Here is a 23,025-nt window from a genome sequence, read left to right as displayed (position 1 = left end):
CCACTGAATACATATGAGCAGTACTGCAGTTGATAACAATAGGATGTCATATAACTATAGCTAAGTCTCCATGTATGTTTTAGACTGTATAGCAGTCTCATAGTCTTTTAGCCTTAGGGGTCCTATGTTTCCCCTTAAGTGGGGATTGTAGCAACCCAAGGGGTTAAAGGGATTGAGTTATCCTATCAGTCTGCACCCTGCAACTACTAAGAGGTGTTCTTATACCTTTGGACTAGGGGTACAATTATTTCTTTGCCTATAAGGTGTCTACACATATGGTCCTATAGGGGTGTTCTATAGGGGGTAATGTTGGTATCTTTTTCCGACACCTACGGAACGTCCTGAGACTTAGTGTGTATTGTTGTGCGAGTTTTACACACTAATTATAGTTTTATATTAATTTAATAAAAGTTATATTTTAGATTTAGTTACCTTTTCTGTGAAGGGATTGTTGATTTGATGGTGCTATAGACCCACTGAGATGGATATATAGAAACCAACAGAATGACCTAGAAATAGCTTTAAAAACCAAAAACACAAAAAAGCTGTAGTGTCACCTAAAAAATCTAAAAGCTAGAGAAAGAAAACCATAAGAATTTATAGCTCTTTAAACTAACCTGGTGTATAGGTAAAGCGCTGGGACTGGCTACGTTTTCGCTTGCCATTGCATAGATAAAACTGTACTTGAACTCCTGTCACAATTGACTTGTTGTGGTAAGGAGGAATTTCAACAACGATTTCATTCTGAAAGGAAGCAATTACTTTTTTAAATACATCTCCATATCCTTTCCCGAATCAATACAATAAAATAAATGTAAATCTTTGAAAAGAACCTTTTGAGCAAACAAATGTCCTATAAATTTAGGCTTTAAAAACTCACCATTATTTGTCTCTTTTCAGCTACAATTTTTGCATCTACTTCCCACTGTGGCCGTCCATCTATATTTAAAAACAAAACAAAACAAAAAAAACATTACTGGAAGAAAACACAGATGTGCACAATAGATGAATTTGCTCACTTCTGTTTGGTACTTTCTAAAAGAGGTACGTTCAAAACCAATGATACCTTTAGAAACCTGACAACAATTTGGAGCACACAATTATGCATGTGCCATATTATTCTATAGTGCTGTACATTTGAGGGTTTACATACGGTACACAAAATACACAAAACAAATATAATACTAACAATGACCAACTGGCACAGTGGGATAGAGGCCATATGGTCTCTGCTGCTAGAAATTGTTTTTTGTTTTTCACTCCATGTATTCCAAAAGACATAACGTTTTCATTTTTCCGTTTAAGTAGTCATATTAGGGCTTAATTTTTGTGTGGGAGGCCGGAAAAAAAAATATTTCAGAATGAGGTGAAATCCCGCCCCCCCAAAAAGTAGTACCACCATTTTCTTACTTGTTCTGCTTTTACACTGTGTGGTAAAACTGCTATGTTAGCTTTATTCTCCGGGTTGATACTATCTTGGAGATACCAAATTTATATAGATTTTTTTTTTTCAAGCTCTAATAACTTTACAAAAATCAGAATGAAAATAAATACAGTCCTATGAAAAAGTTTGGGCACCCCTATTAATCTTAATCATTTTTAGTTCTAAATATTTTGGTATTTGCAACAGCCATTTCAGTTTGATATATCTAATAACTGATGGACACAGTAATATTTCAGTGGAAATATTTGCTACCACTTGCTACCCACTGTAAAATTTGGTGGAGGTTCCATCATGCTTTGGGGCTGTGTAGCCAATGCCGGCACCGGGAATCTTGTTAAAGTTGAGGGTCGCATGGATTCCACTCAGTATCAGCAGATTCTTGAGAATAATGTTCAAGAATCAGTGACTTAACTGAACTTGAATTGTTTGTCCAAAATACCTTCATCCAGGATCCAGGAACTGATTAAAAGCTACAGGAAGCAACTAGAGGCTGTTATCTTTGCAAAAGGAGGATGTACTAAATATTAATGTCACTTTTCTGTTGAGGTGCCCATATTTTTGCACCGGTCAAATTTTGGTTTAATGCATATTGCGCATTTTCTGTTAGTACAATAAACCTCATTTCAATCCTGAAATATTACTGTGTCCATCAGTTATTAGATATATCAAACTGAAATGGCTGTTGCAAACACCAAAATATTTAGAACTAAAAATGATTAAGATTAATAGGGGTGCCCAAACTTTTTCATAGGACTGTACATTTCTTTGAATTACCATATTCTTACACCTGCAACTTTTTAGCTTTCAATTTAAGGAGTCTTTTTGCGGGACAAGTTTGTAGTTTTCGTTAATACCGTGTTGGAGAATGTAAGATTTTTTTTTTTTTATCACTTTTTATTACAAAATTTTTTAGGGAGGCAAAGAAACAAAAAACCCCACTAATTAAGCCATTAAGACTTTTTCTCTTGCTATGGTGTTTACCGTATGGGACAAAATGTTCTGATATTTTGGGGATTTTCCAGAATTTTTTTTTTTGCCTCCCCTACAGCAGCTGCCAAGATAACGGTGCTGCTGTCATCAGAGCGGACATCATAGTTAGTCACATGCACCATAACATACATGTACGTTCTGGTGCGCCTAGAGGTTAATAAGCTCAGTTTCTCAACTGCTGTATATATTTCTCACTTGATAAGCAATAAAATGCAGATGACTTTTTTTCATAAGACAAGTGTGTGAACTATGCCCACAGAGTCACATTTAGGCTACACATACACAATCATGTGCATGTATCCAGGCCATGATTGAACAGCACAGATGGCATATAGATGACATCCGCATGCCACCTGTGCCTCCACGCCCTACTCTCTGCCCGCTCACAGGCATGTTTATGCAGCCATAGATAATAATGACTAGCACACTGGCAAAGCCCACATTCATGTGAATGTAGCCTTAGGAAGTTTTAAAGAAACATCCCAGATGTAATTGGATTGTACTCCAAATTTTTTTCCTATCAACCATTTGCTTTCCTCTCTCCTTCCTAGTTTTAATGACAATTTGGTGGGTGACTTTGGCTTGTGTGAACAGTTCAGGCCAGCTTGCTCTGGAGGCTAAACTGCACAGTTATCTCAGAGATAACAGAGTCCGTGATCAAGGCACTGTTCTATCTGCCATCAAGGTTTGGCAGATGATGCCACTGACAGACTGCTCCATCAATCCGTAATCACAGTGTAGAGAAAGAAGGCCTGACATCACCAATACAGTCAGTGCTGTCAGATATCAGAGGTGGTGTGAAACCTAAGCAATGAGCTGAGCTGTCTCTGAAAAGTGGTGAAGGAAAATAAAACAATGTATTGGATAAAATAGTTCAGCTAGATTTCGCTACAACTTAAAAGAGACGCATCTAAGTTAATGATTCAAATTTAAAGGCAATGTGTTTTTTGTTTTTTTTTTAACAGATAGTGAGATATATCACTTTTTCTGTTCTTTATTTTTCTGTCTTAATTTTCTACTTGCAGACGTTTGAATTCTATTGTCTGTACATGATCATGGGGGCTGCCATTTTGTCCGTTTCTACTCTGCTCTGTTAACAGCAGTTAGTAATATGCTGAACAACCGTCTCACAGTCATAGGCAGCAACATACAGGAGCCGACTCTGAGTACTATGGTTCATGATTAGAGATGAGCGAGTAGTATTCGATTGAGTAGGTATTCGATCGAATACTACGGTATTCGAAATACTCGTACTCGATCGAGTACCACTCGCTATTCGAATGGAAAAGTTTGATGCAGAACCAGCATTGATTGGCCGAATGCTATACAGTCGGCCAATCAACGCTGGTTCTTCTCCTACCTTTAGAAGTCTTCTCCGTGCAGCTTCCCCGCGGCGTCTTCCGGCTCTGAATTCACTCTTCCAGGTATCGGGCCTAGGCAGAGCTGACTGCGCATGCCTGCGCAACAAGAAAATGGCCGCTTTGACTGTAAGCGGCCATTTTCTTGTAGTGCGGGCATGCGCAGTCGGCTCTGCCCAGGCCCAATGCCTGGCAGAGTGAATTCAGAGCCGGAAGATGCCGCGGGGACGCTGCACGGAGAAGACTTCTCGGAGGATCCAGCCCGACCCTCACTCGTGGACTTGGTAAGTGTAATTTGATCGAATGTTGCCTACTCCTGAAACAAGCATTTTCCCCCCATAGACTATAATAGGGTTCGATATTCGATTTGAGTAGTCGAATATTGAGCGGCTACTCGAAACGAATATTGAATATCGAACATTTTACTGTTCGCTCATCTCTATTCATGATCTGTCAAGGAGGGGTGTACATAAACTGGGTCTATTGTCAGTAACTTAAAATGGGGCTGCAATGCAGAATAAAAAAGGTATCTTTGGAAAAAGAAATAATCAATGTCCACATTGATTAGAATAAGTTAATTGATGTGCGTGCATGCGATCCTGTCTAACCATGCCACTGGTTAAACGACATGTCACTAACCGTATGGTAAGGATTGCTGATGTGTGAATAACCAAAACTTAAGGTTATGGCATGTAAAAAGGGGAGAGTTTTAAAATAATCACTCATTAATCTGAGTTAACCCCTTCCTGGTGGTGGCGTTTTTCAATTTTGACTCTCCGTCTTCTAAACCCCATAGCTTTTAAATATTTCCATTCACAGAGTCATATGAGTGCTTAATGTTTAGTGGACAAACTGATCTTCATAATGGTACCATTTATTATTCTGTACAATGTACTGGAAATTATAAATCATCATCGTCTGTGCATAACCTGTGTGTGACCCCAGGGGGAGGAGTAGCATGGACTTCTGTTATCCCCTCTACTATCAATCATGGCATGTACTGTACTTTTGTTCTCTGATTGTCATGTCACAGAGGTATATTTTTAGGTAATACCCCTCTAACCAGGAGGTTTTATTGGTCGAAGTGACCCAGATCATCCACATTGCAGCATCAAAAGAGTTGCACCAAACACACAACACATACACAAAGTCATTAATAAAAGTTTAGATTTGACACTGTGGCCATCCTGTCTATACCCAATCTTTATAGCGTAAAATAATCCAGCTATATCAGTTACATGCTAAAATAATAGTAATAATTAGAGATGAGCGAATAGTATTCGATCGAATACCTCCCCTGCATAGTTATTGGTGCACTCGGTCGAGTAATTTGATTCCCCCTCCCACCTTCCCTGGCGCTTTTTTTTTTTTTTTTTACAACAATAACTATGCAGGGGAGGTATTCGATCGAATATATTCGCTCATCTCTAGTAATAATGAATACCATTGGAGCTGAATGTATAAAACACTTCTGACATGTGGAAAAGTTCCATCAGTCAGAAAATACATTTTTACCCACTGAATGTCACCATATAAAATCACAGTTTTTGGCAGCTTTCAGATGGGTATATTAGCAGGTGTTTGTACTGGACTTCCAGTAGGTCATCATAATTTTCTATCCCCTTATAAAAATTATAACTCATGAATAATTATAATCTCTATACTTAACTAATGTGATAACTAGGGTCGGTTTCAGATTGGCATAGCATGGTCGCATTATTGTTCACATATTAGGAAGGCAAGCTCTGAAGTTCCAGCAGTTCATCATTACTGGTGTTAGAGATCCATAAATACATTACGGTCATCTGGGCTTTTATCAGCTATTTGCTTGCTACTGTACAGTTCCTCCTGGCAGTATGGCAGAACAGTAATGAATAGGGGAGGTGGAAAGACTACTCCTTAGTGTACACACCCCTTTACTGAAAAACAAAAGTAAGCTGTGCTGCAGCCATAATGGGAATATCAATGCCAGAAAAACTAATAGGACATCATATATGAAGGGTTATTCAGTCAATGCACAATGTGCCTGGCAAAATCCTGCACATATTTCAACTTTTATAAATCTTATAAAGTTTTTTCTATTGAGTTGCCTTATTCATACATGAAAAGTTGTTTTATAATTGGATGCACACTTTAAAGTTTAAATGAGTTGTCCAAGACCCAAGCAAAATGGATACTTATGACCTATCCACAGGAAAGGTCATCAGTATCAGATCGGTTGGAATCAGACACCTGGAACCTCCACACATCAGCTGTTTCAGCCGTCAGAAGCCGTATACAGGGTATAGAGCTAGAAGCAGCAATGTTCCTATTCAAGTGAATGGGAGCAGAGCTGCAGTTCCCAAGCGCTCCTGCTGCAGTGTACAGAGCTCCATACACTATATATAGCTTCTGACTCGTATGGCACCAGAGAACTGAAGCTCTGCTGCTATTCACGCAGGAATAAAAATACATGCCTTTCTTCCACAAACTGTGCCATTCGTCTGGAGATTGTGTGTGGTATTGCAGCCCATTGAAGCATATGGGACAGATAGGTGTGTATAGGTGTGACTGTGGCATGTTTGAACATGGAAGAGAAGGATCCATTGGCTAGGGATAAGTTAAAGAGATGAGTTAGAGCTGGAGTGATGACTTCAATGACTTTGGGGATAAAATGTGACTAGATCGGATCAAGCGTGCAGGAGGTGAGGTGGGATTTGGAGATTAGGGAGGAGAGCTTTTTGTCAGTGATGGTGGAGAAACCGGTTAAGGATGAGGAGCACCAAGCAGTTGGGTAGAGTGGTTGCCGGGGTTGTAGGGTTAGATTGCCTCTGATGGAGTCAATTTTACTTTTGAAATAAGAGGCAAAGTTGTCAGCTGAGATAAGTGACGTCACAGGGGGCACAGGAGGACAGAGAAGGGAGTTGAAGGTAGTAAATAACTGTTTGGGGTTGCGGGATAGGGCAGATATGAGTGTGGTGAAACAGACCTGCTCTGCAGAAGTGAGTGCGTACTTGAATACAAGTATAAGTTGAGGACGTCCACCTTGGAGTGGCTTTTCTTCTAGAGGCATTCTGCAACCCGCAAGGCACATCTCAATTATTTAGTCAGGTCAGTGTGCCTGGGTTGCCTATTGGTCGGTCAGGCTCTGGTGTTTGTGAAGGGAGCCACAGAGTCAACATCTGACATAATGGTAGTATTGTAGAAGGCAGGAGCGGCATCTGTATCCTGGAGTGAGGATATGTAAACGAGTGGTAGGAGGGAGTCTGAGAGCGTGCGGATGTTAGGGTGGATGAGGTTCCTGTGGGGGCGTGTTGGTTTAGGGGTTGGAGGGTCTATTACAGAGGAGAGGGCAGAGAATATCAGGATGTTGTGGTCAGAGAGCATGGATGCAGAGGCTGCATATTAAGCAAAGGCGGGTGAATATGAGGTCTAGCATGTGCCTTTTTGTGTGGGTGGCAGAGGAGGACCATTGAGAGAGTCCAAAGGAGGTGGTGAGGGACAGGAGACTGAAGGCAGGAGGGTGGTCTGTGTGAATGGGGGATGTTGAAATAGCCCATGATGATGGTGGGGGTGTCTGTGGATCGGAAGTGTGTGAGAGCCTGGTGGTGAAATGGTTGATGAAGGTAGTGGTAGGTCCTGGCGGTCGTTAGAGGGTGAGTAGATACTGACACAGAGGGTGTGCAATATGAACAGATAATTGATTTGGGAATAAATGTTATGGGATGAGAAAAGAAGGTATAATCTCTGTCAGGAGTGTAGGTAAAGCTCTCTGCATTGACCAGTTGAATTTCGTGGAGGGGAGCATGCGATCTATGAAGTGCGGGATAGGCTAAGGAAGAAGACCCACTGAATGTGTCCAACAGGTGTTACAAGTGCCATGATTATGTACCCCTGGGACACCAACACACCCTTCAAAAAATCCTTAGCTTAGACGCATAAGAGAGACCAGCTAGAAAGTATTGAGCAGAAAAGCAGAGCAAAAAGTAAACACTGAACCTGAAGTCTTGACCTTAAGGGTAAGTTCACACGGAGATTTTTGGACCGGAACCTGAGGTGGAGGCCACCTCAGGTTCCGGTCCAAAAACCAGGTAGGCACGACTGAATGCCGATGCACTGCACCGACATCCAGCCGCACACTCCACTCCGGATTAGTCCCAATGAATGGTTCTAGTCCAGAGGAGGGAGTGTCTTCAGGCTGAATCACGAGGCGACTCAGCCTGAAGAAAGAGCACCTTGCTTCTCTTTTCTGGGAGCTGGAAGAAACGGCTCCCGGAAAAAAGACCTGAGTGGCTCCCATTTCAATGGAAGTCGTCTTTTTGGTTAGGGTTTTAAGGCAGATATGACAAAAAACTCCATGTGAATTTACCCTAACAACCCTGGTCATCTGTACAGGATTCCATGAACTGCCAAGTTTTGGAATTAGTTCGTTTTGAAATCTGATCCCTCCTAAAGTGCAAGAAAGCCACAGAGGTAGATTTTTTTGCAACAGAGCTGAATGTTTTTTTGTGTTGTTCAATCCTGTGACATTCAGAGAGGTGATTGATGGAGTACTAGCTACGGAATGGGGCTGTGGCCCATCGGCTGCCAGGGTCACAGAGTGATGGGAAGGACAAACTAGGAGAGAGGAGGGGGCAAGGAAGAAAAAGAAGGGTACAGAGCAAATTGGGAAAATATTGACCGATTTTAAAAATGTTCTTATAAATACATTTCAAAATCTGTAACTTTCTATTTTTTCTATTCACAAAAATCATATGACAATGCTTTTTATCAATAAATAGTAATTTTGGATGAATCCATTATGAGGAAATTATAATTAATTGCTTAGTTATAATTTCAAAAGTTTTGTGGAAATACAGAATAATGAGGCCCGTTTCACATCTGTGTTCTGTCCCCCTTCTGCGGAGAGAAAAGCTCTGCAGTCCAAAATTTTCGTGTGGAAACCACACGGACCCCATTATAGTCCGCAGGTTTCCTAAGGTAACTGCTTTTTATGCGGATTAGGTTTCCATTCGGGGGTCCCCAAGTGAATCCCCCAAACGGAAACCAGAATACAGATGTATATCAAGCCTAATATCTATCTATTCAACTATTTATTTTTTTTATTTCACACAGTATAACTAATTTACTAATACTAAAGAGTATTTATCTATCTTAATTTGCACAATGGATAAGCAAGCTCCAAAAAGCATAGTGACAGGTACTGACGTGCTATGAAAACTGATCCTATTCTGTGTGAGTAAGAGTCTAAGACGAGGAATGGAGATTGTAAGTAATAAAGGACGGAGTGATGTCAATATCTATACAGTATTGCAAAATATGTGCGCATAATGTAAGCAACAGGAAATAGCATGAAAAAAAACAAAAAAAACACAGCCATTAAATTCTATAAATATATTACATGATCGTGATCATTACGTGATCAGTTTTCTGTGAAAGTATTAAATTACATTTGTGAGTATTCCTTTGATATATTTTATTCTGAAGGAAACACAGATGTATTGCCTAATGTATCATTCATTATCTATCCCATCTACTTTGAACTATCATCTATAATGGTGTATTGTTTGGACAGCTGCTTACACTGCTCAAAGCATAAGTAAATATTAATGCCATGCTCATACATAATAAAACCATTAATTATTTACTCTAATTACAGCAGACATAATACATTAGAAATATTCACATAGATTGGGAGATTTTGTATAAATATTTAATTATTGGTTTTATACGATTCCATATTTCCTTTGTCAGAAAACTTTACTACCATTAGTGCTCCAAAACATAAAGACCTGTAATCGCAAGAACTTGCCTCCCTTATGCATGTGAAAAATATATTCACATTACAGATACGAAAAAAGTTTTGAGAATATGAGGAAAATAAAATTATGATAAATTAATATACTTGTGATGAATATACATGGGTGAAATTAAAACAACAAACAACACAAATTATTCATACAATGGCCCATACTTGCAATGCCATGTGCGACAGTTTTCTGGTGTACAAGGTAAAACAAAATTGTAGCTTTTTAAGGGCCCGTTCACACGGGAACAGAGGGGGCGGATTATGGCACGGAATCCACGTCATAATCCGCCCCCTCACAATGGTGGTCTATGGAGACCGCTAGCTTTCTTTTTTCGTGTCACTCTCAGGCCAAAATCCGCCTGCCACGATTGTCGCGGCTTCTGACAGTCGCGGCTTTTCCCTCCGGAGTAGACTCAAATGAAATCGGCTGACTCCGGAGGTTGCTGCCGCTAGGTGGACGTCGCGGCTCAACGAGCCGCGGAATCCGCCTGAAGAAAGGGCAGCTCACTTCTTTTTTTCTGCTAGCGGCAACATGTCAGCTACAATGGGTCATTGTAGACATCTCACTGAATTAGAGTATGGTAATGTAATAGTATACAACCATTGCAGCAAGTCTATTCATGAAATTTCTTCCCACCTAGATATTTATCAATCAACTCTCAATGGAATTATTAAAAACTGGAAATTTTAAGGAACCACAGCAGGTTGAAAGGCTCTTAAAAGTAATAAAGTTAAACTGGGATTTAAAGAAAGAATTGAGCAGCAATACATAGTAGATGCACAAGAGTTGTGCAGTTTCATGAAAAAAAATAAAAAATAAAAATTGAACTATTGAAAACTTAAGAAATTGCCTAAGACAAAGTATATACAATGATTTGAAAACTCTTAGTAATTAAGAAAATTTGCTAGCTTTCTTATGAATTCTGTAAACATTACATAATAGAAAAGAACTTTAGATAGATGATTGATAGATAGAAAAATACAAAATAGAAAAGAACTTTAAAGCATCCTACCTTGCCCCTTCTCCACGAAAATTACTTTGGACTCTGGCATGATATTGGAACCTATGATAATCATCTCCATTCCACCATTAACAGAGCAACTATTTATATTATATTTGTCCACTTGTGGTAACTCCTGGGCAGATCGCTGAGCTTTCATTATAAAAAGTAAAAATAAATATTTCAATTAAAAAGGAATACACTAAGTAGTAAGCATATATGCTACACAAAAACAGAACTTATGATTTTCTTTTCACGCCATATACTGTCTATATATTTTCCCTTGGGTAAATGTTTTTCTTTACAAGGTCATGATCACAGTATAACCAGTTTTTTTTCTAGCACAAGTTGACGGGCAAACAGGAGGACTCTCTCACTGCTGCAAATACTGCCTGTTCTCCCCTACTGCTTCTGTAAAAATACTTATGGTCATTTTACATCACTTACATTTCCTAATAGTCTACCATACATGGCAGGAATACAGAGTGAAGTTGCCATGGCAGCCCCTTGGAATTGCACTGCAGGAGAACTTGCAGACCTCACATATAGAATATATTAAAAAATAAATAAGTAAATTTGCCACCTTGACCAAATTTGAGGTCCAGGCATCACCATAATGAAACGTCCTATTTTATACTTTGATTCTCAACAAAAATTATTATTAAAAAAAAAATATATATATATATATATATATATATATATATATATATATATATATATATATATATATATATATTGAGTTTGTGCATAAACAATACTTACAACATTCAATAGGTATGGAAGCAGTTTGTAAAGAGAGAACTTTTCCATTCGACTGGGGTATGTGTACTCTAAACACCAGGCGTACACGAGTATTCTTCCGACCAATATCTGTTTCCCCTTTACGCAACTCAATATCAGAATTCCGCAGCTTTAAAATGCCAGCACAGTCAATGCTGTAAAACAATTGCAGAAAAATAGGTTATATATTAATAAGCTCAGAAAAATTTGAGGTATTTATTCATTAAAATTCTTACACACACACACACAAACCTTATTTTTTGGACTATAAGACGCACTGGCCTATAAGACGCACCCAGGTGTTAGAGGAGAAAAATAGGGAAAAAAATTTTTGAAGCACAAAACGGTACAATATTTAATATATGGGAGTTGTAGTTTTGCAACAGCTGTAAGGCCACATTGACAGGTGACCCTGCAGCTGTACGGAGGATGCATAGAGCGGCCAGGTGTACTTTTTAGTTATACCATTTTGGGGAACGTCTATTGCTTAGATCACCTTTCATTTAAAGAGGCAAAACGGTGAAAAAAAACCCAGCGGTTTAGCACTTTTGATTATGACATTCACCGGGCATTTTCGGACACAGGGATTCCTAATGTGTATGTGTTTCACAGTAATTTTCTACTTTTATATGTATTCTAGGGAAGGGAGGTGATTTAGAACTTTTCTTTATTTAGTTTTTTTTTTTAAGTTTTTTTTTATAAACTATTTTATTAGTCATTTGATTGCAAGTCCCATAGAGGGCAATACAAGTGTATTGCCGTCTATGGGAGATTCTGTACATTACTATTGCGGATGGTCATAGACCAGCCGCAATAGTAATATAGCAGTGACAGGCCTGGGAGCTTTCAGTAGGCTCCTGGCTGTAACCAGAACAGGTCAGCCCCTGCAATATCGCCCTCCTGCAATTTTACAGGTATGGGGCCCCGGGGGGTATAGTTTCTATGCCCGCAATTAGAATGTATTCTGATTGCGGGCATTAGCTTCAGGCCTCCGCGTATATATCTCAAAAATCCTTCAAAACAAAGCTTGCAACTAAGGCCACATGCACATGACAGAGTGCGCCATCTAAGCAGGGATCCGATCTGATAATTTTAAAGCAGGTCATATCCTGCTCCTAGATTTTAGATGAAAATTATCTGTGCACTACGAATGTTTAATGTGATTATATGACCCGACAGATATCTAGGCTTTAGGCAGATGCTTGCTAGAAAACCAGAATAGCCAAAAGTTTCTTGTAGTTTGAAGACGAACTCCTTACCCCTATCGATCACCTTTACTGACAAAATTTGTCTCCCAAATGTGGACGGAGCAGGGGCAAGACGGTGTGGTTAGCACTGCAGCCTTGCAGCACTGGAGTCCTGGGTTCAAATCCTGCCAAGGGCAACATCTGCAAGGAGTTAGCAGTTCTCCCTGTGTTTGCGTGGTAACTGATAGGGAAAAATAGGGCTCACAATCTACATTTAAGAAATAAATAAATTTAAAAAATGTGGACGAAGCAGAGGACTCTGGACCTTAGGTGTTCCATTTTTGCTCACTTTTCCCACTGTGACCCTGGAGGAGAGAAAGAACTTTGGGTCCAGGTTCAAGCAAGAACCATCCCTAAAACTTAAGCTCTCCTGTTGAAGGGGGCAACAATGGAATCTGACCCATTTTACTGCTCGTATTGTCAAGGTCAATATCCTCAAGACTAACATAGCTTGCCTTATTGAACATCTTTAAGTCAGGAACAGCTCCATTACTTTGTTCCTTACAAACAGAACCTCTGATTGGAGGAATTCAATGGACCTTTCAGAGAAGACAACATAATTTTTCTCAATTTATGTTCTACCCCAAACCATCCAAGGCTGTGCAGAGACAGCAGCCTTGAGCCTTATCTCAGTCCTCTGAGTCACTTTTCATCAAAAGGGTATTTCCTCTTTAGTTAAGATGGGAAAAAGACCCTATGTCAGGATTTTGCCATTCCTTTCCTGCACCTGCAACCTGTAGCTCCTCCCCTCACCTTCCAGTGAGCATCTGCGGCAGAAATTACGTCAGACGCTTCACTCATGATGCTCCCAAGAGCTGGCCACAGAGTGCTCACTTGCGGCCTGCTTCGAAAGACTGGAAAGGATGTCAAAAACCACCAGAAGTAGCATCTCAACGACTCTGGAGGCACTGCAGAGGTCTAAAAAGTATGTGGAACTGCCAGACATCACTTAGAGCCCCTCCAGCAGACCTAAAGAAAAAGCCCCAGGTACTGTGGAGCAATCCCGTACTGGCATTAGAAGAGGGAGAGAGAATCACAGAAAAGACCAGGACAGGCTGGTTATCAGGCAGTGTCATAACACGAGTTATGCCCCACCAGGATGAAGTGTATCAGGTATCTCCCCTCTGCCCAAGGTGAGAGTAGTATCTCCAAGATCAACCATCCGAGATCATAGGTTTCCTATAATGGATGGGCGGTCCTACTTGCAGGGGTGCCGTCATGATGATAAGAAAGAAAGAACTGTACACTTTGCACAGACCATGTTTTCTTTCGTTAAGTCCTTCATGTGCTCAATAAAGGCACATGGCTTTCTGAGCCACAAAACTGTAAGGATGTTCTGACTGTCATTCTTACTGAGGTCAGTTGAACATTAGCATGTCTGTGAATTTATCGTCTTCCCATCATACATGCAAGTTATTGCAAAATTCACAGTGGTAGATCTTTTGTCGGCCTGGGCTTTACCCATGACAAAGCACCCAGTGTTGTCAAGCTGCTGCCCCAGCACAAATTGTACTTCGTAATGGTGCCATTTAATATTCTACCTGTAGATTATAGAACTAAATGCAGTTTGGAAAGCCAATCTGCAGTTTTTATATGCACCAGCATATTGTTGAGTACTAAAAGAGGACCTGTCATAAAATGATAAATGACATACATCCTTTGGCGCTTGTTTGAGTTTTTGTTTTGTTTTTTTAAATGTTATTTTTAAATCTCTTCACCTGTTTGAAAGATATGGCCCATAACAGGTTACGCTAGGTTCACACTAGCATTCGATCTCCGTTCTCAGCTCTCAGTCTTCTGCATGCAAAAGACGGAAAGCTGTCAGACCGGGTCCGGCCATGAGCAGCGGTGAGTGGTTTATGCTCTCTGCCGTGAAACCGGTTTTTTAAAATCGGACACATTACTGCATTTCCGACTCTGTGTCCGATTTTAAAAAAAAAAAACGGTTTCGCGGTGGAGAGCATAAAACGCTCACCGGCGCTCACGGCTGGACATCTTTCAAACCCATTCAAATAAATGGGTTTGAAAGAATCCTGCAGGTTTCCGTCTCCTGCCTCTGTTTTGTGCAGGAAACGGAAACCTGCAGAACGGAGACCGGGCGCAGATGTGAACGAGAGCCCTTATAAGTAAATTAGCTCTTATTCCCCGAAGTACGTTTTTATCCGTTAAAACTTTATCAGCCATTTGGAGAATAAGGGGCAGTTCACAACACTTTTTGATCATCCATTTAATGTATATGGATATATTACAGATGAATAACTTTACAGATTCAAAAAATGGATACTAAAATGTGACTGTGATCCTTTGACACAGAGTCGATATTAATAAAAAAATGAACATGCATTCATTTGTACATACATTCTCATACACTGCAAAAATGTAAAAAAAACAAAATTAAAAAAAATGTACATACCTGGCGCACATATTATTTTCTGGTAAAAGTGGAATTTCCAGAACTTTAGTGCTGGTTATGATAATCTCTTGGCTTGCAGTAGCTACGGTTTTCCCAGTTATTCTGTGCACCTGGTAAAAGGCGTGAGGCCTCAAATAACGGTCATCAGCTGTTCCAATAAACATCTGCAGGTTAACAGGCTTCTCTGAATAACCTGTGAGCTGGAAGACAAAATATCAACTTCTTAGTGGCAGTTTACCATTTCTAATCCTTTTACTGCCATTGACTAGGCTGCTATATTAGGGTAGGTGTGCCATTAAAGGAAACCTGTTGCAAGGATTTTCACCACTAAACCCACAGCTCCCCCAGGTAGGGAATGTTATGTTAGAAATCGATTGTTTAGCTATAAAAATCACCTCAAAAGTCATGCTTCATGGAGGGGAATAACAAGGCAATTCTACGTGCTAACTGTGTCATTAAAGCGTTACTACAATTTTGGACAAATTTTTAATTTCTGGCAGCGATTCTGTCATTAATACATTTTGTAATATACATGATTTACAAATTTTGGCTCCTTTCTGTGAAACCCTGCTTTATTCACTTTTTCTCTTGCTTCTCTATTAAGATCTGTCCCCTACTTCTCATTATCTCATTGTGTACAGAGCACAGGGGCTGTGTGAAGAGAAAATAAGGGTGGGAAGGGACGCTTCAAACTACTTGCTTTTGGTGTCCTATGAAAGAGGAGACAACACTGAATATAAATATCCCAATCTTGAGTGTTTCAACCAGCGATATCTCTGGATATCATCCTCAGCATCATACGACGACTCTTTCATATGACACCAAAAGCCCAACATATTCTGAGATTGTATGTGTTGTTTTTCTTGTAATATATTACTGTATTATCCATGCTGCTGTAATGCACTAAATTTCCCCATGGTGGGACTATTAAAGGATTATCTCATCTTAAATTCCAATTCACTCTCCTAAGAAAGGGATTGAAATGTCCAGCTCAGTATAGCATTGGCCCAATTTGTTACCCTTTGTGAATATATTTCATTACCTGGGTTCTTCTGATGTTGTAATAATAAAATTTAAATGATCTTCTAAGGAGACTGTGTTGGACATTGTTACATATTGGGATAAAATGAAGAGACACAAGGATCTGAGCAAGCCTGCATCTACAGCAGATTTGTGGATGGTTTTCCAACAGGTTTAGAGAATCCTCCCTGAAGAGTCTCTTAAAAAAACTGTGTGCAAGAAAAACGGATGCTCTTTTAGGCTAAGGCCCCACGGGCCGTAATAGCAGCGCTAAAGCGCTGCGGAAAGAGCCGCGGCGTGAATGCACTGTGGTTCTTTCCGCAGCGCTTTTAACAGAAAGTTTACAGAGTTTTCCTCTGCGGACTTTCTTTTACAATTATATCTATGGGAAAGCCGCTGGCGTTTCCGTAGATATAATTAACATCCTGCGATTTGCAAAGCCGCAATGGCTTTGCAAATTGCAGCTTGTCCGCGCTGCGATTTCTTCCGCAAAGTGGGCATGGGATTCACATGAATCCCATCCCCTTTGCTTGCACTGTAAAACGCCACAATTTTTCCCGAAGCGTCTCCACTGCGGGCAAATCGCGGCGTTTACTTCCCGTGGGGCCCCGGCCTTAAAAGGAAAAGGAGGTCACACAAATATTGATTTATCTTTTGTTCATTCACTTTGTTAAAAGTTTAGTTTTGTCAATTAACTAAATGCACTTATATTTTTGACACCATTCAGAATTTTCCACACGTCTTCTGCAAAGTACTGTAAATGCTGTACATGCATTACCTGTGTAGTAGCATTTTGCACCACCCGCTATCTGCTGCAATAGCTGATCTGTGTTGAATCCAGGTGATACTGATGACCTAATCTGTAATTAGGTCAGCATTATGAAAAATTGATTTAGTGCTGGAAAATCCCTTTAATTACTGTGAGAAGGTGACAGGCCGAGACCTGGGGTCCTGGTATATCTCCCCCACATTCCTGACATGTGTTTTCCAGAGCGTATCTTGAATAAGCTGCAGCCCAGGTGTGGGTCATAGGCTCATTAGTGGGTCATAAAAAACTGTAGAGCCTACACTTCAGGGCAGATCCTGGAAAGAGAGAAAGTGGATGGGTCTTCCCCGTCACTGAGAGCCTGGTGTTACAGTACAGTGTTGTTTTGGTTGATTCATGTGGCTGGTAGTAAGCCACATGTATAGTTAGTATTTTCTGTTTAGTTAGCGCCCAGACAGGCAGGTTTCGTTTTGCCTAAAGATAAAGCTGTATTTTATCTTGCTCACTTTTGTAAAGGTTTTTATTATTTTGCAGTTTTCTTAAATAAACTGCTTTTCTGCAGGATTTGTGTCCCTGTCTGACTGGTTGGGTAAGGGAACTTCTGGGAGATTCACCTGTGTAAATGTGCAACTTGTGGGTGTTGCAGATTTTCATGGAGTGGTAGTGGTGGAACTGCTGGCATCTTGATCTTCCTACACACAGTTTAGATGCATTTTACAGATTACTATGTGTATTTATGCTTTATATGTTTTTGTTTTACCTCCTCAGGAACTGTAGGTCAGCAAAAAAAAAAACAAAACACTATTCTGTCCCTATATTATTTTAGCGTTCCCAAAAAATTGTAAGGACCCCCTCCCCCAAGGACTGAAGATGCTGACTTTTCATTATAACATAGCACTATACCAACACTGTCAGCAGACAGGGAACAGAGCCAGCTCTAGTTTGTGTTTCCCTGCTGTTTCCATAGCAAAGGCCAATGCATGCGTAAGCTAACAAAAGCTGAGTGACTAGAAAGGAAGCAGTGAAGGTCACAATGGGATAAGCTGTGTGTTTGCAAGGTAGCACTAAGACAAACGGATGCATCTGTCTAGCTTTCCTTTATTCATCTTATGAAACACTGATAAGGGATGATATTCCTTTGTTAGAGATAAAAATGAAACATCTAAATGATTTAACCTGGTACAAGAATGTGTAAGAAAATTACAAATATACATAGCAGTGTACTGTTCTGAGCTATCAGAAGATCACAACCACAGAAAGCAACATTTCCCTTATTAACTTTGCATTTGTATCTGTCCTAAATCTCCTCAATGTCACAATAAAAATGGGGGAAAAAGGCCTGAGAGTTTCTTGTCTATACATTGATTCATTTGAACTTGGTAATAGTCCATATGCAGTTTTCACGTCTAAATATAAGGATATCTTAAAACGCTGATCTAGAGGAATTCTCCCTAGCTTGACTTTAAGGCTAATGCCCCATGTAGCCCCACTTTCATAGAACGTCTGCAGAGGTTTCCTTTGCAGACTTTCTGCTTCCATTATAATTGCTTTCATTATGGGGAAACTGCCGGCGTTTCTGTAGGTGTTATTGATATATTGCAACATCCAAAACTGCAAGAACATTGGAAATTGCATCTAAAAACACTTTAGATGACTTTCCTCCTATCCCTTTCTTTCTTGATAGGATGTTTCCTCTGACACAGGAGAACATGCTATCCTTCCTCTGCATGAGATGTTCACCTGACAGCACTTTCCTACTACCCCTGAAACACCTCTATGTATTTCTGGGAGGGTCTTGAACTCAGAACCTGTGATATACAAGGCAGCAAAATAGTGGGGTGAGCCACAGACCTGCCTCCTACTAACAGAAGGAAGTATTCCAGCTAAATTTCTCAACAGCCGTGTTTTTTACCGTCACAAAGTACTGGGATTTAAAAAAAAAAAAAGGTTAACTGACAAAGTGTTGATATTTTTAATGATCGTATATTAGAGAGGAGTCTGTACTGCGCAAAGCTATCATTCGGAAGGTTGCACACACTACGCTTGCATTACATCACAAGTTACATAGTTTAATCTCCTAAATCCTAAAATGACACTAAGTATAGACAAACTCTGTTGAAGGGTCAATTGACACACGTATGCAGCTAAAATGTGTCTGGCATCAAAAGTTGTTGTCTGCCATGTTTAAAAAAAAAAAATGTTTAAAAGGATTGTCAAGAAAGTTAGGTAGTACATGACAGGATGTAACAACTTACCACGACACTTAATAGGAACAATAGTCTAAAAAAGATTAATTCAACTAAACTAAATCATAGTTCCTTTATCAGTCTGCAAGGTTTTCTGCACGATACTTATACAAATAAACAATCTTAAAAATCCTGCAGGGAAAACAAGAGTTATTTTTGGGCGTACCTGATGAAAGAAGCCCCTCTATCCCATATCCAGTAGGACAAAAGATCATTAGAAGGCATACTTCCATCTCAGCCTCTCATGGATAAGATACAAAGTGACAATCTGTGACCATCTTTAGGTGGCCAGCATTACAAAAAATTTTCCACTTTTTTTTCCCTTTAACGCCCATTAAAAAAAAATATAATATTATAATATAAGCTACACAGACAGCGCAGCAAATTACACTATTTCCATAACTCCCAAATAGCAGAAGCAGCATAGTTTGCTGTGCTACGCCATTTCTTTAAAGGGATTCTACCATTAAAACACTTTTTTTCTGGTTGACATATAGGAATAGCCTTAAGAAAGGCTATTCTTCTCCTACTTTTAGATGTCTTCTCCGCTCCACCGTTCCGTAGAAATCCCAGTTTTTGTCGGTATGCAAATGAGTTCTCGCAGCACTGGGGCGCGGGCCCCAGCACTCAAACAGCACTGGGGGCGTCTCCAATGCTGCGAGACAACTCTCCAGCGACGCCTCTTCAGGAATGTCCTCTTCACGTGTCTTCTTCCAGTGCAGGCGGACAAACTTGTAGGCCTTGGGCAGAGCCGATTGCACATGCCCACAGGCCACATGAAAATGGCCGCTGTGTAAGCGGCCATTTTTCTTGTGGCCTGCGCCGGAAGAAGACGCGTGAAGAGGCAGTCTCTGAAGAAGATGGAAGCGTCGCTGTAAAGTTCTCTCGCAGCTTTGGGGACGCCCCCAGTGCTGTGATAGAATCATTTGCATACCGACGAAAACCAGGATTTCTACTGAATGGTGGTGTGTAGAAGACATCTAAAGGTAGGAGAAGAATAGCCTTTCTTAAGGCTATTCCTATGTGTCAACCAGAAAAAAAAAAAAAAAGTGTTTTAATGGTAGAATCCCTTTAACTTCCAGTCACTTCTACGTTTAAGAAAGACAGCAAGCTCAGTTATTTCTGTAATCCAGGCCACAGATGCTCCAGAGTCAGCCATGTAAGAAATTATCTCTAATGATCTTCAATTCTAATGTACACATGGCAGAGGGGAGGGCTGCCGCTCCAGAAAGTTGCCTTGCATGTAGACATAGGACAAAGAGGAGGGGGCATGGCTGAGCTCCTGAGACACACAGAGAAGATTTATACACTTCTCTGTTTTACTCGTAATATGAGACAAAATAGAACCAAAGGATCGGAAGAAATTAAGTCATGAAGTGATGGGATATTTCACCTTGATGTACATTGTAAAAGGATTTTCTATAAATATCTGATCAGTGTGTGTGTGTGTACAAATGTGGACCCCTGCATGGATCAGCTGTTTGAGGCGGCTTCCGATTGCCCTACTATATATTGCATCGAGCAAGAAGTGCTGTACCCTTCATAGTGGTCAGGTGCCATTACTTTAGCTCAGCTCCATTTGACATCAATGGGACACGAGCCACAGTAATGATATACTGGGAAGGCACATGTGATAAAGATAAATTCCTGGAAAACCCATTTATGACTAAATGACTAATTTTCTGGCAGCAATATTGTAATATACTTTATACTAAGAGGTTTTGGCTCTTATGGGTGGGGGGAGGGGGGTCACATACAACACTGGAAAGCTGAGGCTTAGGAGGGGGAGGGGGCGTCATTTTGTAACATATAATAGTGAAAAATGACAGTGATGACTACCTGTATTATTTCTGCAGATATTACCAGTTAAAAATACACCTGGGTTTTGGAGCAGCTACAACTACATAGAAATTCTAGCCAATTCTGACGGTTTTCAACTGGTGAGACCTACTGAAATAATATAGGTTATAAAAAGCCGGCGCTAGACCGGTTTCAAAGTGACCTCCCCAGCCTCAGCTTCCCTGCATTGTACATAAGCCCATTCATCTCTACTCCAGTTAGAAGAAATGCACAGAAATGTTCATCTGGTAACAAAGAAAATGGAAATAAAGTGGATTTTAGAGAAGATTTCACAGAAAGGAGCAAGAATTCATTAATAAAGTAAGTTTATTAATATTATAAATGCTGCCAGAAAATCATTTGAAAGTTTACTTACACTTTAAAGGCTATGTACACCTCTGTAGCAATTTGTTTTAATTATAATATTGGAAATAATATTGATTTTATGTATTTTGTAGTAAAATAATTTTGTAACTGGGTTTATTCACAAATGTTGCTTTGTGTGATTAAGCACTAAAATATACATTGTAGAATGCTGGTTATTAGCTAATCTGTCGGACAGGCTGATGGGTTTGCTCTTTCTCCAGCCCTTCCATGACCTCCCCTAAAAGATCTTTTAAGCTGATTAATAACCATATCAAATTTTAACTTTGATCAGATCATAAATCTACCTAAAGGTTTGCTCAGAAGAGGAAAGAGCCATCAGATGCTTAGATAAGAAATGGCATTCGAAGGCTGGGTTCACATCTGCATTGGAGTCTCTATTTGGAAATTTCATGGTCATGTCCTTCAAATATCAGACAAAAAAAGTCCCCCAAGTCCGACTTTCATCCAGTGAATAAAAAACACACGCTCGGACCACATTATAGTTATAAGGGTCCGTAAAGTTCTGTTTGTGTCTGCTACTGTAACTGTCTATTTATCCTGGTGTGAACTTAGCCTAATAATAATAATAAATTTTATTTATATAGTGCCAACATATTTCGCAGCACTGTACAATTAGTAGGGTTCAAATACAGACAGAAAGATACATTACAAAGAAAGTAATTTCACACAATGGGACTGAGGGCCCTGCTCGCAAGAGTTTACAATCTATGAGGTAGAGGGGTGACACAAGAGGTAGCAGGGGCGGCATTGCTTATACAGTGGTCAGACAATTTTGTAATAGAGGTTACCGTCATTACACAAACATAAAACTGTATGAGCCGTCACCAATCGTGTCCTTTAACATGTGGAAGGTGCTTGGGCATATAGTTAGCCTGAAATGGCATCATATCATGTGGGGTAATATGGGAGCTGTAACAGAGGAGGGTTAGATTTGGAGGATTCTAATGACAGTACAGGGTTTACATTAGGAAGGGTTTACATTAGGATTTGTGATAGGCTTGTCTGAAAAGATGTGTCTTTAGTTTGCGCTTGAAGCTGTAGAAATTGGGAGTTAATCTGATTGTCCGGGGTAGAGCATCCCAGAGAAGAGGTGCAGCTCGGGAGAAGTCTTGTATGCGAGCATGGGAAGTTCTGATAATAGATGATGTAAGTGTTAGGTCATTGAGTGAACGGAGAAGACGGGTTGGGCGGAAGACAGAGATGAGGGAAAAAATGTAGGGAGGTGCGGCATTGTGGAGAGCCTTGTGGGTGAGAGTGATAACTTTATATTTTATTCTATACTGAATAGGCAGCCAATGTAGCGACTGGCACAGACTGGAGGCATCGCTGTAGCGTCTAGACTGATAGATGAGCCTGGCCGCTGCATTCAGAATAGATTGTAGGGGGGAGAGTTTAGTAAGGGGAAGACCGATTAGTAAGGAGTTACAATAGTCAAGGCGAGAATGAATCAGAGAGACAATAAGACAACATGGGCTCCTTATGACTTTGGGAATGTAGTCAATGCATCTCTATAGGACTGCTGGAAATTGCAGAGTACAGTGCTCCGCAGTCTTGTAGAGAAAACATGGGTGAGCATCATCCATACTCGACCCAGCTTTACTTTCAGACAGGGGAAATGGAACCCTTTTCTCTTTTTTTTTCTTTATAAATGTAGATTGTGAGCACTATATAGGGCTCACAATGTACATTTTTCCCTATCAGTTTGTCTTTGGAGCATGGGAAACTCCTTGCAGATGTTTTGTCCTT

At 40.1% G+C, this 23,025-nt stretch overlaps 1 protein-coding gene across 2 annotated transcripts in view; it reads right to left on the bottom strand.

The window, feature by feature from the left end:
- Positions 1-23,025, bottom strand: part of NFATC3 (nuclear factor of activated T cells 3) — a 111,234-nt gene that overhangs the window by 29,814 nt on the left and 58,395 nt on the right. For both annotated transcript variants that reach the window (XM_075281779.1, XM_075281780.1), the window contains 5 exons: positions 15,022-15,221; positions 11,344-11,516; positions 10,594-10,734; positions 881-939; positions 618-744 (listed from right to left, as the gene is read on the bottom strand). In XM_075281779.1, coding sequence (XP_075137880.1) covers positions 618-744; positions 881-939; positions 10,594-10,734; positions 11,344-11,516; positions 15,022-15,221 — 700 coding nt within the window. The remainder of the gene's footprint in view (positions 1-617; positions 745-880; positions 940-10,593; positions 10,735-11,343; positions 11,517-15,021; positions 15,222-23,025) is intronic.

The sequence above is a fragment of the Leptodactylus fuscus genome, chromosome 7, assembly GCF_031893055.1.
Source record: "Leptodactylus fuscus isolate aLepFus1 chromosome 7, aLepFus1.hap2, whole genome shotgun sequence".
Taxonomy (NCBI): Eukaryota; Metazoa; Chordata; class Amphibia; order Anura; family Leptodactylidae; genus Leptodactylus; species Leptodactylus fuscus.
The sequence above is the reverse complement of the archived record's forward strand: the minus strand, read 5'-3'. Positions and strand labels throughout refer to the sequence as shown.